Source organism: Cornus florida, unplaced genomic scaffold, assembly GCF_030987335.1.
Source record: "Cornus florida cultivar Cherokee Brave unplaced genomic scaffold, ASM3098733v1 CherokeeBrave_3.0.0_Hap2_Chr02, whole genome shotgun sequence".
Taxonomy (NCBI): Eukaryota; Viridiplantae; Streptophyta; class Magnoliopsida; order Cornales; family Cornaceae; genus Cornus; species Cornus florida.
The window spans coordinates 26,015,456-26,031,647 of record NW_026775572.1 but is presented as its reverse complement, the minus strand read 5'-3'; the positions used below and the strand labels follow the sequence as shown (position 1 = coordinate 26,031,647).

Genomic DNA, 16,192 nt, shown 5'->3' with positions numbered 1-16,192 from the left:
TATTATTATTTGATAATATTATAATACACACACACACATATATATTTTTAGTTTAAAATGTAAACCCTCCCTCTCAAACAACTCAACCAACGCAAAATGCTCCAAGTCTAGTTATCAATTTTACACATTATCTCTACATATATAATGCTATCATCAAAATGAATGTTAACTCAAGATTATATTCTTTTTGGTTCAAACAGTTTATCGCAGATGGCCAAGGATAAACTAGTACTGAATTATCTTATCCTAAGTCGAATTAAAGTCTAAACTAAATGAGAAAGTAAAAAAAAAAAAAAAAAAAATCTCACTTCACAAACACCATTTAAAACTACAGGAGTCTTAAATTTTTAGTTTTATAAAACAAGACCTAAGATTCTGCAAAGTCTGTATGAGTTTGGCAAGGAAATGTACGGATTTTTGGTAACAAGAGTAGTAGTGAAATCCATGGGGGCCATTGTATTGCAATATTCATCGCTGATCTCTAAATATGCCACTTCCGTACCGTTCCTGAACATGAAAAGCAAAACCATTGTTATTATCAAAACACCTCGTATCAATCAGATACCGTGGCATCGAGCTTGTAAACTGGTCGTAAATCTTCTGAGTCAGCAGATTGAATTATGTCTGATAAACAGCACTTCATCTTCTTCCATGGGACCTTGCACGAATGAAGATGTTATGGAGTTCATGATGGTTAAATACCAGTCGAGGCTTTAATGGGCACCTCCGAATGATCCCCTTGAGAAGTTTTAGGGTGGAAGACATCACTAACGTACCTAATATGCCACGCCTGATAGGTTGGAAACTCTGGATGGACTCGGTTATACACACACACAAAAACTTCAGCAGCACAGAGACCTGATCTCCATTTGAAATCTCAGTCGCTAAGACATCTGTTCTTTATTATAATAGTCCACAGTGTATAGGACTTGAGACACTAGTGACGCTAACCATGAGTACCGGAGCATCAATGACATGACCAGCAGTGTAACACTGGACGCCGATGCCATCAACCGCTATAGACTTAAGGAAGTCAGTAACCTGCGGAACGGAATTTTTTGTGTACTGTTAAAAGGTGACGATGAAACTCAAGTCTAATCCAAGTTGCAAATGTATAAAATATTGCCAAACTTCATAAATCACGTTCACAAATCACAGTTGGAATAAATCTCTAAAATATACTACGAAATATGTAAATAAATCTCTAGAAAATGCAATTAAATGCCAGCATCTAAATATGGAGTACTGAAGAATCTGTAGAGAGCATCGTATTGCTTTTCTTTTCCTTTCACATTCTTTTCCTTTCACATTTTCAAGAAAAACAAGTTCCATATTCGGCATTTCCATGAAAATAGTCACTTCATAAAAAAAGGCAACAGGTGCTTTCATAAGTGCTCGCTAGTTTCATACTCTTACGGCCCAATCTTTGCTTGTTCTTGTAGTGGCATGAAGTATTAAATTGTTTGGCATGCTTATAGTTAGAACTTGCCAAGATTCTTTTTCTAGTAATCTGGGGGTATTGCTCCGTTAGCTTTTGTATACAATTTATTTATATGTTTTTAATACAATATTCATCATGAAAAAGAAAAAATGCATGGACAAAAGATGCAAACCCTAGAAGCTAGGGGCCTACTTGGTTTGTTACTCTAAGAACAGTTTTATAGTTTTATGTTTTCAAAAAACTGAAAATAGAAAATTGTACAAAAAACTGTTTGGTTCAGTTTTCTGAAAACTCAGTTATAAAAAGGTTTGTTTTTAAAGAACGGTCTTTTATTGTTCTCTGAAAACTGTTTTCTGTTCTCTAATTTTTGAGAACTGTTTTCAGAGTTACAAACCAAGCAAGCCCTAAGTAATTTCAACTGAATTGAGGAGGAGCAAAATGCTGTCCAATGCATACAAGATCAATGGGTATTGGACCAGTTGCTTGGCACGCCCTAACATCTTTAACTCCATGCATATGTATATGGAAGGTGATGTAGAGCAATTTAATCATAAAACAGATTTAATTCAGGTACAGGGATTTGGCTTAGGAAAAGGGATTAGCAAAAACAGGTCAATTCTTTAGCACGTGTTAATATGAAAGGTCATTGAAATATAGCACTAAACTAAATGGGGACTCTGGGACTTAACGAGCTGGGTTCAGATTTAAATTTTCCAGGGTTCACAAGGATCCAACCTCAAATCTTAAGACTGCACGAGGAATAAACAACCATTAGACCAATCCTCCTTCGACTACTCGAGCAATGATAACACATGTAACAGTATCATGATGTTGCTAATCAGTAAGCGTTTCTCTTAAATATATCAAACTATTAAAAGGCAACTTCCAAGTCAAAAATAAACCTTTAGAAAATAAGATTTTCCATTACAAAAACATATTGTAACTAAAAATCCCCTACTGTTGCTAAAATTTCAAGAAACGATTAGCAGTCCATTGGCACAGTCGTAAATCAATCAACCAACCAACCAATAAGTACAGCATCAATAGCATGGTGCCACCATGCTGTAAAAAGGTTACAAATCTTGTATGCTTTAAGACATTGCCTAGGGGGGAAAAATGGTTCGGCAAGGGTGCAACTGGTGCTGCATCCATATTTATACGAAATAGACACACAAGTTGTGAAGGTTTCTAAATTTGCAAAGCAGTCTATCAAAAAAAACTTCAAAACTGTGTGTGTGTGTGTGTGTGTGAGAGAGAGAGAGAGAGAGAGAGAGAGAGAGAGATGATTCATTTTAACTTTTTTTTGGGTAAGTATTAACTTTCACTTTAAGTGAAGATATTATGAAGAAAAAGTAGGACGGCAGAACATGATCTGCTGTGTCCACTTCAATAGCTGGGATAAGCATAATATATTTAGTAGGCAACAAGGAACCAATCTCAACTTGATAGATGTTATCAATCAGCATTGCTGTACACTGTAGAAACACTATACAACATAAAAACTTATTCGTTCTGGGTTCGACTCTCACAGGGCACAAAAACACCTGGGTATTGCATATGACCGGTCAGATGATTGCATATGAATGGTCAGATAATGCATGCATCATCAGGGTTCAAGGTATCCAAGGTTTACTTTGCAGCCTCGTGCACTAAAGGTCACCAGGTTAGAAGGTCCCCCCCAAAAAATTGATTGCATAGTATATATTTACATTATTAGATGTATTCCGTTAGATTGTCTGTTAACGAATGGAATAGACTTGTGCTAACTTTCAGTGAATAATATTTCAGAAGATCAAATAAAAAATCTTGATTAATGGCAATCTCATACTACTAGAGCTAATAAAAAACAGGAGAGAGAAAAATCACGATAAACAAACCTATGGCACAAATAAAAGAAAGCCAATACGGCACCTTCTTATTTGGAGAATCAACAAACTCGTGGATCAACATATACTTTATAAACTACAAATCTTAAATTTGATGATGATCCAGTAAAATGCTAGGTGAAATATGTGCCAAGGGTGCATTTTTTAAATAACTTCTTTGTCAATCTAGAAGATGGAACCAAATTAGAATATACGAAAAAGAAAAAAGCAACATCTTGTGCAGGCACGGATGAAGGATGGAACATGTTTTAATGAACAAACATACCTTAGTTTGTCCACAGAGAGGGAACCCGAGTAAGACGGTGCCTGTGAAAAGAACATCCGGGCCAGGTTGTGGTGCAACGACAGCTGCAATTCCAGAAGCTCATAGAGGAGCGGAATGGCGAATGGCCAACCTCTGTCTGGTATTGCTTAAGCAGACACCGGGAAAACAATTAGATGCTTCTGCAGACAGCTGCACTAATGATGTTTCTCAAGAACGTGATGGGACAGCCACTTGATGTTCTCAAGTGGCTTGTTCCTGTTCTCTCTGGAAACAACTGATGATATAACAGGGAAAGTAATGTTCCTGATCAACAGTACAAGTGTGACTGTAAAAGAAGGAAAGTTTCTTCAACCAGAATTTAAAAGAATATTGGGGTTTCTGAATGTCTCCCAGACTAACATGACCATGAACTCTGGAAGTTGCTACGAAGCAGCACAAGCACCAAAGAATAACTGCTTGAAGAAGGAAGGGAAGCAATGCAATCTAAGGTCACTCGTACACACTATGATAAAAGCAACTTGCAGATGTTGCTTAGGTCACCAAAACACAGCCTCAGAATGTGGTCTAATGGACATATATAAGCATCTCATTCATCTGAAAAGGAAGATATACAAAGTAAATATATGTAATTCCCCTATGGAAGCAACAAAATTTCAGCAGAAAATATGAAAAGGGACAACATCCTAGACTTTGGATGAAATGACAATATATGCTGTAGAAAATAAATCAATTCTAAGACAGGTTTCTTAGCAAAAATTAATAATAACAATATAAGAAAATTCTAAGACAAGTTCAAGCAGGGAAGTGAATGCCATTTACTTAATGAAAATTTAAAACAAGAAATTCCACAAAAGAAACTACTTTACTACATCCATAAGCATTATGAAGACAGACCAACAGATATAATAACACAACTACAAAAAACAAAATCAAATATGTAACTCACAGCCCAATAGCTAAGACTTCACAGATATATTTGTAATTATATAAAGGATAAAGTGCAAGAAACCCTCTGGTATATAAAAATCGTGCACACAACACCCCTCCTGTTTGGAATGAGCATATAACCCCTCAACATTTGAAAAATGTGTGCATATTGCCCACTAATAGCTTGACTGTCAATTTTGACCATTTTTTTTTATTTTATTTTTATTTTTTTAACATCAGGGGGTTTTTGCACATTTTGTATATAACAGGGTAGTTTTTGCACTTATATAAATCAATCTGAGGAGAAACGAAGAGAATGTTCAGAAAAACAAAGAACTTTCTAGATATATTTGGACGGTGAATTAAGGGGATTTGAAGGAGAACTGTAAGGAGGTAGAGGACCTTTCCCATTGTCATGCTGGTTTTTATTTCAATTGTAGTTAGGCTCAGGGAACCTATACAGAGTTTAACTAAAAGCCAGCTGAAAAATAGCACTTGTGGTGTAACATGACTCTCATGAGAATTCATCAAACAGATAGTGGATAATCAAGTTCACTATTTTTCATTTGTTTTAACTTTTTAAAAGACAGATGATATGATGGCACATCAAGCTGCTACCAAGTCTCTCGTTCACAAGAGAAGAGAGGAAGGCACAACAAGTGACTTCGTGCCTCCCATGTACAATTGCTTTGGCATCAGGCAATTGGCAAGCAATTTTCTGATTGCATGATTTGATAATTTCCAGATAAGATTAAGGGATTTTTGTAACTGAAACAGGTGTTCTTTGGATATAAGTTGAGCCCTCTTGATAATTACTCATGACGATTCATCAAATATTAGATTTAAAATGTTTAAGTAGAAGAGAATCTTCCCTCACCATGTCTTAGTTTTATAGGATTTGTCATATTGCCATGTTCGTGTCTTGCCATTCTGTGTACCATATCCATTTTCTTACTTTTTTCTGTGTACCATTAGAGAAGCCTGGAAAAAAGGTTTTTTCTACAGGCCCTAATAAAAAAAGATCAATCTTGATGCTAATATCCCTATTGAGGGCATGGCTCTAGACAACAAACATGCGATATCAAAAGGCTTCAAGCCATAAGTGCTTCTCTCCACCATCAAGCATGGAAGGATTCAAACAGTTTGGTGTTTCTCTCTGAACAAATTCAGTTCCAAACCCAATTAACAACACAAGCCATGACTCAAGTCTAAATGAGGTTCATAACAATCAGCCAAACAATTAGTTAATGCCTGACAACCTAAATTTCATGTTGATATGTGCAAAACTATGAATCTTCAGCAAAGAATAGACCAACTCAATGCCGAAACAAGTATAACACGACAAAAAGTACTCCACCAATGTTGTGTTGAAGTTCCCTGTAATATGCTTCAAATATAGGCAAACAATCACTATGGAACAAAACACCATTGAACTGAGAATTTCTAAAATTATGCTGTTTTCTGATGAACTGAAAATTTAACATTAAAAAATGTAGTTCTCAGTAGTACTGATATTTTGAATAACGGAATACAATGAATTGGAAATTGGGGGTATTTTTCTAATTTCAATGAAAATTTAAAACTGCCTTCCCCTGAGGTTTTTTGATAAAATTAAAATTTAATCTCAGGAAATTTTGAGAACTGAACTTTTACTGCGGGAGTTTTAAGTGCTAATTGGAAAATGAGAATTTTTTTGATCCTTCGTTTCAATTTTAAGGGGCTAATTGTTCCTGTTTAAATTTTAATTTTAAGTGTAGAATGAGTAAAGTCTCACTTAAAATTTTACACGTTTTAAGTGGACCTTATTTTTGTAAGCGATATATAAACCACATTATCAAACTTACTTAAATAATCAGCTAATTTATTCTAATCGAGTTAATAGTTATCAAACAACACACAAGTCTATTCAGGATTCATTAAAAATCCATCTCTCTCTGAAATCTTTCTTACTTATCAAAAAAAAAAAAAAAATCATGTCTCTCTAACTTAATTTTTTAAGTTTGTGACTAATTGTACATTAGTAAATGCACTTAATGGAGCAAGCCTTGAAACTTTCCATTCTTAGAACTTCATAGGGTTGTTAAACTGCTGCTAAGTACCAAATTCATCCAAAGAGGAGGCTGCTATTAATAATGAATTCTAATACTTATCAAAGAAATTACTATGAATTCTAAATTTTGATGCAAATTAGTTAAACTAAATGTGGCTGTGTTGCCTCAACAAGTAAGAACTCTAAATTTTAATGCAAATTAGTTAAACTAAATGCAGCTGTGTTGCCTCGACAAATCAATCTTAAATGTAAGTAGTGGCTGTGTTGCTCACCTTGTTGAATCTATCGGTTCTGGTAAGTCTTGTTTGCTGCTCATTTGAAATATCAAGAGATGCTGTAAAGTTCTGCTAGGCCATCTCCATCATAGTTCTTCAATCCCCTTTCCATGTGCTTAAAAAGTAGAGCCTTCAAGCCCAAAAATAAATAAAAGAAATTAAAAGAAAAACTGACAAATGCTGCGTAAACAAATCAATCAGAGAAAAAAAATATTTAATGACATGCATAAATAAATTATTTTGGTGAGATATCTATCTACTAAGTCATCAGTACCCTTGTCACTGTGGAACTGAGAAGAGCAAGTACCCACTATCCCACCGAACCCTGATCTCTTTTCCAACAATAAGTCTCTTCTCTCGAATGATTTTTCCCCATTTGCCAATAAGATTATAGTAACTCCCACACCACCTCAACTTCATCATATAAAATTCACCAGTGTCATCATCTCGAGCATTAATATTCTGTTCCCTTTCATTTCTCAGCAGTTCTCGTGCTTGCAGCGTCCAATGAATGAGAATATGTTCTTCCACTGATTTGCCAGGCAAAGTAAGGAATGGATGACTGGTATCAACATCAGACAACGTGAGGGCCTTCTTAATAGGCCATTCATCATCCAGTCCTTCTGGTACTGCTGCAACATTCCACTCTTGTGGGACTGAGAAGTGTAGGCATGCATTACCCCAGCGTATTTTGATCTCTCTGCCAATCCCAAGTCCCTTTTGTCGAATGATTTTTCCCCATTTCCCAATAAGGTTATAATAATTCCCACGCCACTTCAGCTTCATCACATACATATCACCAGTATCATCATCTCGGGCATTTACATTTACTTGTGCTTCATTTCTGAGACGTTCTCGGTCCTGCTGAGTCCAATGCGCGAGAATATGATCTTCAACCGGCTGCCGAGGCAAAAGTAGGAATGGATGATTAGTATCCACATCAGATAAAGTCAGGACCTTTTTAATGGGCCATCGGTGCTGCTCTTGTGGTGCTGGAACAATCTGCAGTGGCGGTACTACAACAATCTGCTGTTGAGGAACAGAGAAGTGTAAGCAACCATTAACCCAGCGTATCATAATTTCATTCCCAGCACCAAGTCCCTTCCCTCGAACGATTTTGCCCCATTTTCCAATTAGATTATAATAACTCCCACGGAACTTCAGCTTCATCATATACATATCACCAGTATCGTCATCTTGGGCATGAATATTTAATTGCTGGTTATTTCTCAAATGGTCCTGATCTTGAGGACTCAAATGCACGAGAATATGATTCTCAACTGGTTGCCGAGGCAGAGTGAGGAATGGGTGAGTGATATCCACATCAGACAATGTCAGAACCTTCCTGATGGGCCAGTAGTCCTGTCCTCGTGGTGCAACATTATGATATGTAGTCCTCCTCATTGCTAAAATTGAAGAGAAATAAACCCAATTGAAAAGATACTTTTATTGGGTTATCTGGTAATCAATCAACATTTATTTACTAAATTCTTGTTTATACTTGACAAAAAGCATTCTATAAACATAAATAGGGTGCCTACCACCTTCATGCATATTCACAAATTCTACATTTCAACAAAAAAATCAACTCAACGTCAACATAACTTCAAAAGAAAAATCTACTTACACGTGCACATGTTATACATGACAATGGAAAACATAATATTAGCTCATTTGAAAATGGAATATGTAGAATAGACACTTCTTTTAGAGAAAGATGCAATGCATTATACAGAATTGAGTAATGTAAACTGTAAAGAACATTAGAAGTTGCAGTCTTAATTGCCAGCTTGATCACCCTCAACCAAGATCCTACTCATTATAATGAGCTAACAGTAATTAAGATGTACACAACAGAATACCATTGATAATGGAAAACAAATATTAATGTCAACATTTGCAATAATGTACAGTGTTTGAACAATCTAAGTAGCAGTAAAATAAACTCCGCAACCACAGTATCAAACCAATCTGCAACCAAACCTCATTTTTAACCCTAAAAAGATGTGTTTAGACCAATACATAGAGTTGTCTAGCACAAAAATTATTGTGTATATGAATCTATCTATATATGTATGTGCTAAAAACAGCTGATCTGTCCAAATAAACGCCATAGAAAACACGAATTGAATTGTTAGAAACTCATAAATAAAACGCACACATTCATAGATCAAGTTTGAACCAACATATATAGAATTTCATCGATGTCCTCTTTTTATCTTCGTAACAATCTAACGTCTTCGTCAATCGATCAATAGAATAACAAAACGAATATAACTTAAAGGAAAACAAATCAATCAAATCTTTCATGAATGCATGGATGGCATTGTGCAGAAAACCTAATATATGAATATATATAAAATCATATATATATATATATATATATAAATATATATAATAAAAAAAGAAAAAACTCGAAGAAAATTACCTGATCGAAGCAGTGTGAAAAATGTCCGGTCAATCAGTTGAGAAATATGAGAGTGTTCACTCTAGAAGCATCAGTATTGTGGCCATGTTCACGCAGAAGAATGTGAGATACAGAATATCGATGTCTTGAAGACGACGATACAGGTCATATGTATGTGATGAAGTTTAGGGTGCCATTGGGAGTTGGGACCCAAGAATATTTGAGGAAATTACAAATAACTCCCCCATGTTTCTTCTAAATTATAATCTCCTCCCTCCACATTTCAGAAATAATGATAACTTCCCCATTTTGTTTCACACTTTCACGTATAAAAAAAGAAAAGAAAAGAAACTGCAAAAAAAAAAAAACAAGGTTGTTGATAACGATTATAAGTTATAAAATATATTTTAAATTTTAAATATATAAAGAACAATAATTTAAGGATGGAATATAAAAACCAAGTTAAGATTTGGGTTCGGGATGTCTTAGTCATGACATTTCAATCTAGGTTTAATATTGATAAAGTTCAAATTATAAATTTCAAATTCAATTCAACTATAAACGTAAAAGCAATTGTCTAATTGACCGAACACAAAAAATTTTAAATAATCATTTTATTAAAATCTTTAAATAATGTATTTTCGTAGGTGAATCGGAGCAAACTTATCCCGAACTTGAAAATAATCTAATTAGGGCCATGAATGTATACACGTAGTTAAAAAAAATAAAAAATAAAAATTTGGTATGGTCATGTTTTGGTTTGATGCATGGCATGGCTAGTTGACATCTTTATTTCTTTTTGGTCAAACAAACAATAAATAATTTAAACTGTTTAAATTGTCTGGAAACTTACAAATTTTAGATGGGATAAAATTACCATTACTTGGTCATGGTAAAGTAATAAAAAGTAGTTAATAATTATTTTATTTCAACCACTAAAATTTAGTGATTACATTATGGAAAAAAATAATTATTTTTAATTTTGGTCATAATAAAAATTTTCAATTAAGTAATGAGGAAGTGGATGGTGTTCCTACAGCAGACACTAGTTGAGACTTGAGAAGTGAGACCTAACCGAAGTAGAATAAATTGGGCCTATTTATGGGCTTGGCACTCACTGGTATGTATGTTTTATTCACTTTTAAAAACAAATAATTCCTTGATAGGCTTTTCTTCAGCCCATTGGGTTAGCCCAAAAAAGAGACCGGCGAAATCCTAGAACCAAAAATGAAATATGTAGCCCAATTTTTTGTTCCTTGTTTCACTATAGTTATGGTGAAGAGCTAAATTCTCAATTGGTTTGAGTTAAATTTTATTAATTCATGAATGTGTGTATAGAATTCAAATAATGCAAAAGCTTAACTCTCAAGTTGGGGGACAAAAAGAAGGTAAGATGAATTGGCCTACTATATGGAATTCATTTTTTATTTTTTATTTTATTCTTGAAAATGTATTGGAAGTGAAATAGATTAATAGATAGTGGCCATATATGTAACACATGCATCTAATAATGAGTGGGAAAAGGCCAGGGTTTTAAGTGGTTGCTTGAAATTTTTTTATGATGCAGTAAATTATTTTTTTCAGTAGTAACTATCCAACTTTCAAATTTATTTTTTTTCCAATATTTGTGATACTAGAATGCAATCCGTTTAATGTGAAAGTAGTGAATATAATTTATTTGTTTAATGACTAGCCCAATTAAAATAAAATTTGATAAATATCAGGAGGAGTGTAGCTTCTTGTTAGCAATTGCTATCTTCATTGATCCAATATTTAAGCTAGATTTGGTGGAGTACATTATCATTACGATAGGCTTTATGGTGATGATGTATGTAGGCACTAAAATTTTATAGACTTTTGTTTTAATAAATTGACCTATTAAATATGGATTTAATTAAATTATTTAATTGGCTTAAATTTGATCCACTTAAATTATTTTATTAGCCCAGCCTAAATGATTCAATAAAAAGATAATTTTTCCTAATAAAATATATTTGGAATAATTATTTTATAGATAATCATCACAACATAGCTGGCCCGATTCAGTTATGATTTTGTCCTTATCATGAGAGGACACGTGTCATTATCCTATTAATCCAAGAAGTCTATAAATAGAGGCCTGTACGAAGGAGGAATGTGGTCCAGAAATTGAGATAATCGGAAATCCAGAGGAGTCCAGAAATTCAGATATTCAGAAATCCAAAGGGTCAAAAATCCCAAACAGAAATACAGAAACTTTATCAACATTCATTCCAAACACCTAAACCTGAAAGCGAAGAACACCAAGCACATCAAATCGTGCCGTTCTTCATCAAAATTCCATGGTGATCAACAACAAGCACATCCAAAGTCGTGTCGTTCTTTACCAAATTCAACAAATCATCTCTGAAGACGAAGAACAACAAGCACATCCAATCCCAAGTCGTGTCTTTCTTTCTTCGAACACCGAGCACATCAAATCGTGCAGTTCTTCATCAAAATTCCATAGTGATCAATAACAAGCACATTCAAAGTCGTATCGTTCTTTACCAAATTCAACAAATCATCTCTGAAGATGAAGAACAACAAGCACATCCAATCCAAAATCGTGCCTTTCTTTCTTCGAACACCAAGCACATCAAATCGTGCCGTTCTTCATCAAAATTCCATAGTGATCAACAACAAGCACATCCAAAGTCGTGTCGTTCTTTACCAAATTCAACAAATTATCTCTGAAGATGAAAAACAACAAGCACATCCAATCCAAAGTCGTGCCTTTCTTTCTTCGTTATTCAATAAGTTTGACGAATCACCACACAACACTGTCCTAGATCAAGCTTCGTCAGCCCTTGATCAGAAATCATCGGCGATCTTCTTAAACTACAAATACTTGAAGAAGATTGTCAACAACCCGATTCAAGATCAAGCTCCAACAGCCCTCGATCCAACCAACAAAGGAGATCGAATCAGAGGATATGATCTTTCTTTTGTAAAGAATATCTCAGAGGATTATACTCAATTTTTATAAATTAATAAAATTCTATTTACTCCCTATTTTGTTCTTTATTTATAGACTACAAAATTTGTGTGTATAATGTATGTTCAAAGAGCTCACCTGACGCTAATAATTATGTATTAAAAGAAATCACATGTTAATGTTTTGGAGCATTTAGTCCGTGTCTTAAATTTAAGATCGGAAGAAGTTTAGTTCAATTTTTATACTAAATTTGATTTAATCTCGAATCTATTAATATACCGATTCGGTACCGCCAAACATAACAATAGGGTTACTTTAATCTTTTCAATAAATATAAAGTTATTCCTCTCTAGGAGACATCGATTCTACTAGTGGTTATATTAATGAGGCTTATAAATTTAATAAACCGGTTAGATTTGTATAATTTGGTAGATGTCTCAATAAACCAATGAGTTAATTCCTCTCGTAAATTTTTGAGTGTTATGTTGGACTGTTTGCATTTACTAATTTAACTTATAATACTTCTTGTTTTGAAATTTTTTTTTGGCATAATTTACATTACTTTCTTTAATTTAGTAATTGATAAATATATATATATATATATATCAATACTATTATTAAATGTGCAAAGTGTTTCAGTGTTTCATAGTTTTTGTAAAAAAAGTTTCTATAAAATTTTAAAAATTACCTAATAAAATCAATCACATTCTATATAAAACTCTTATTTTTAGTTATGTTTTATGGATAATTATAGTTAACTCTAAAAATTACCTAATAAAATCAATCACATTCTATATAAAACTCTTATTTTTAGTTATTTTTTATAGATAATTATCACAATATAACCGGCCCGGCCCAATTATGATTATGTCATTATCAGAAAATGACACATGTCATCATCCTATTCATCCAAAAAGCCTATAAATAGAGGCATGGAGGAATAAGGAAGGGGTACAGAAATTGAGAATTCTAGAAATCCAGAATTTCAGAGTAAAATACAGAAGCTCTCCAAAGAGTTTCAGTATTTATTTATTTATATAAAAAATATTTATTAATTGAGTTGAATTTCAGAGTAAAATACAAAAGCTCTGTCAAGAGTTTTCAGTATTTATTTATTTATATAAAAAAATATTTATTAATTGATATAAAAAGAGTTTTTATCTATATTATTATTAGATGTGTAAAGAGTTTTATTATTTATTTATATAAAAAAATATTTATTAAATGATATGAAAAGAGTTTTTACTAAAATAAAAAATATATATATCTATAAAACAGTAAAATCTACATAATAAAATTTAAATTATCCTATTTATCTATTTATTATTATCCATTTTTAATAAAAGAAAATCTAATTAGACAAAATTTATTAATATAAAAAATATTTATTAATTGATATATAAAATAAAATAATTTTTATAAAACTCTATCACAAATTAGCTTTTATTATGAGTATCTTAATAAAATTAAAACTAATTAGACAAGTATATAATTAAAGAAAATAAAATAATTTCAATAAAACTTTATTACAAATTACCTATTTTATTATCAATAAAACTCTATCAACAAAGATATATTTAAAGAGTTTGTATAAAACTCTAACACAAATTACCAATTTATCAATTTATCGTGAGTTTTTTAATAAAAGGAAACCTAATTAGACAAGTATTATTAATATAAAAAATTATTTATTAACTGGTACAAAAGGAGGTTTTTAAAGAGTTTTTAAAACACAAATTACCTATTTATCTATCTATTTTGTGTTTTTTTTACTAAAAGTAAATCTAATTAGACAAGAATTATTAAAATAAAAAATATTTATTAATTGATATAAAGAGAGTTTTTATTAAACTCTAACACAAATTACCTATTTATTTATTTATTACAAGTTTTTTAATAAAAGAAAATCTAATTTACCTAATAAAACCAATCACATTTTATATAAAACTCTTATTTTTAGGTTTTTTTTATGGATAATTATAGTTTTTATAAATATCTAAAAATTACCTAATAAAATTAATCATATTCTATATAAAACTCTTATTTTTAATTATTTTTTATGAATAATTATCACAATATAACCGGCTCGGCCCAGTTATGATTATATCATTATCAGAAAAGGACACATGTCATTATCCTATTTATCCAAGAAGCCTATAAATAGAGGCATAGAGGAAGGAGGAAGGGGTACAGAAATTGAGAATTCTAGAAATTTAGAATTCTAGAGTAAAATATAGAAATTCTGCCAAAGAATTTCAGTATTTATTTATTTATATAAAAAAATATTTATTAATTGATATAAAAAGAGTTGAATTCCAGAGTAAAATACAGAAACTATGTCAAAGAGTTTGAGTATTTCAATATTTATTTATTTATATAAAAAAATATTTATTAATTGATATAAAAAGAGTTTTTATCTATACTATCAGTAGATGTGTAAAGAGTTTCAGTATTTATTTATGTAAAAAAATATTTATTAAATAATATGATAAAACACTAAAATCTATATAATAAAATTTAAATTAACTTATTAATTTATTTATTATTATCATTTTTTTAATAAAATAAATCTAATTAGACAAGAATTATTAATATAAAAAATATTTGTTAACTGATATATAAAAGAAAATAATTTTTATATAACTCTACTATGAGTTTCTTAATAAAATTAAATCTAATTAGACAACTATATTTTTAAAGAAAATAAAATAATTTCTATAAAACTCTATTACAAATTACCTATTTTATTTTCCATAAAACTCTATCAACAGAGTTTCTATAAAACTCTAACACAAATTACCTATTTATCCATTTATTATGAGTTTTTTAATAAAAAGAAACCTAATTAAACAAGTATTATTAATATAAAAAATTATTTATTAACTGATACAAGAGGTTTTAAAAGAGTTTTTAAAAAATTCTAACACAAATTACCTATTTATCTATTTATTATTAGTTCTTAAATGAAACTAAATGTAATTAGACAATAATTATTAAAATAAAAAATATTTATTAATTGATATAAAAAGAGTTTTTAAAAGAGTTTATATTAAATTCTAACACAAATTACCTATTTATTTATTATAAATTTTTTAATAAAAGAAAATCTAAGTAGACAAGAATTATTAATATAAAAAATATTTTTATTGATATAAAAAATAAAATAATTTTTCTAAAATTCTACCACAAATTACCTTTTATTATGAGTGTTTTTTTTAATAAAAGCTAATCTAATTAGATAGGAATTATTAAAATATAAAAATATTTATTAATTCATGTAAAAAGAGTTTAAAAATATTTTCTATAATACTCTAACACGTATTACAAATTACAATTTTTTAATAAAAGAAAATCTAATTTTCAGAGTAAAATACAGAAGTTTTACCAAAGTGTTTCAGTATTTATTTAACTATATAAAAAAATATTTATTAATTAATATAAAAAAAGATTTTATCTATACTACTATTAAGTGTGCAAAGAGTTTCAATATTTAATTATCTGTTTATAAAAAAAAATATTTATTAATTTATATGAAAAGTATTTAAAAAAAAAAAAAAAAACTCTATCAAAGTTCAAAATCTATCTAGTAAAATTTAAATTGACCTACTTATCTATTTAGTATTATGAATTTTTTCATAAAAGAAAATTGAATTAGACAAGAATTATTAATATAAAAAATACTTATTAATTGATATATAAAATAAAATAATTTTTCTAAAACTTTACCACAAATTAACTTTTATTATGAGTTTCTTAATAAAATTAAATTTAATTAGACAAGAATATATTTAAGGAAAATAAAATATTAAATGTGCAAAGATTTTCAGTATTTCAGTATTTATTTATTTATATAAAAAATATTTATTAATTGATATGAAAAGAGTTTTTATATAAAAAAAAAGTAATAAAAGAAAAAAAAAAACTCTATAAAACTTTAAAATCTACCTAATAAAATTCAAATTAACCTATTTATCTATTTATTATT

At 30.5% G+C, this 16,192-nt stretch overlaps 1 protein-coding gene across 3 annotated transcripts; it reads right to left on the bottom strand.

The window, feature by feature from the left end:
* Positions 1-159: 159 nt before the first annotated feature.
* Positions 160-9,434, bottom strand: LOC132294375 (uncharacterized). 3 transcript variants are annotated; one of them, XM_059792204.1, is made up of 5 exons: positions 9,273-9,434; positions 7,119-8,302; positions 6,842-6,974; positions 3,593-4,186; positions 160-1,041 (listed from the first exon to the last, which is right to left on the bottom strand). In XM_059792204.1, exon 2 carries the CDS (start codon positions 8,246-8,248, stop codon positions 7,124-7,126), a length of 1,125 nt encoding a protein of 374 aa, XP_059648187.1. In that variant the 5' UTR covers positions 8,249-8,302; positions 9,273-9,434; the 3' UTR covers positions 160-1,041; positions 3,593-4,186; positions 6,842-6,974; positions 7,119-7,123. The 3 variants fall into 3 exon arrangements, with proteins under 3 accessions (XP_059648187.1, XP_059648186.1, XP_059648188.1); XM_059792203.1 differs by having other exon boundaries at positions 7,119-8,250; positions 9,273-9,432; XM_059792205.1 differs by lacking the exon at positions 3,593-4,186 and having other exon boundaries at positions 7,119-8,250; positions 9,273-9,432.
* Between the last annotated feature and the right edge of the window lie 6,758 nt (positions 9,435-16,192).

Bases quoted from the DNA above. Each gene is read 5' to 3' on its own strand.
- LOC132294375 (XM_059792204.1), bottom strand. From the start codon at position 8,248: ATGAGGAGGACTACATATCATAATGTTGCACCACGAGGACAGGACTAC.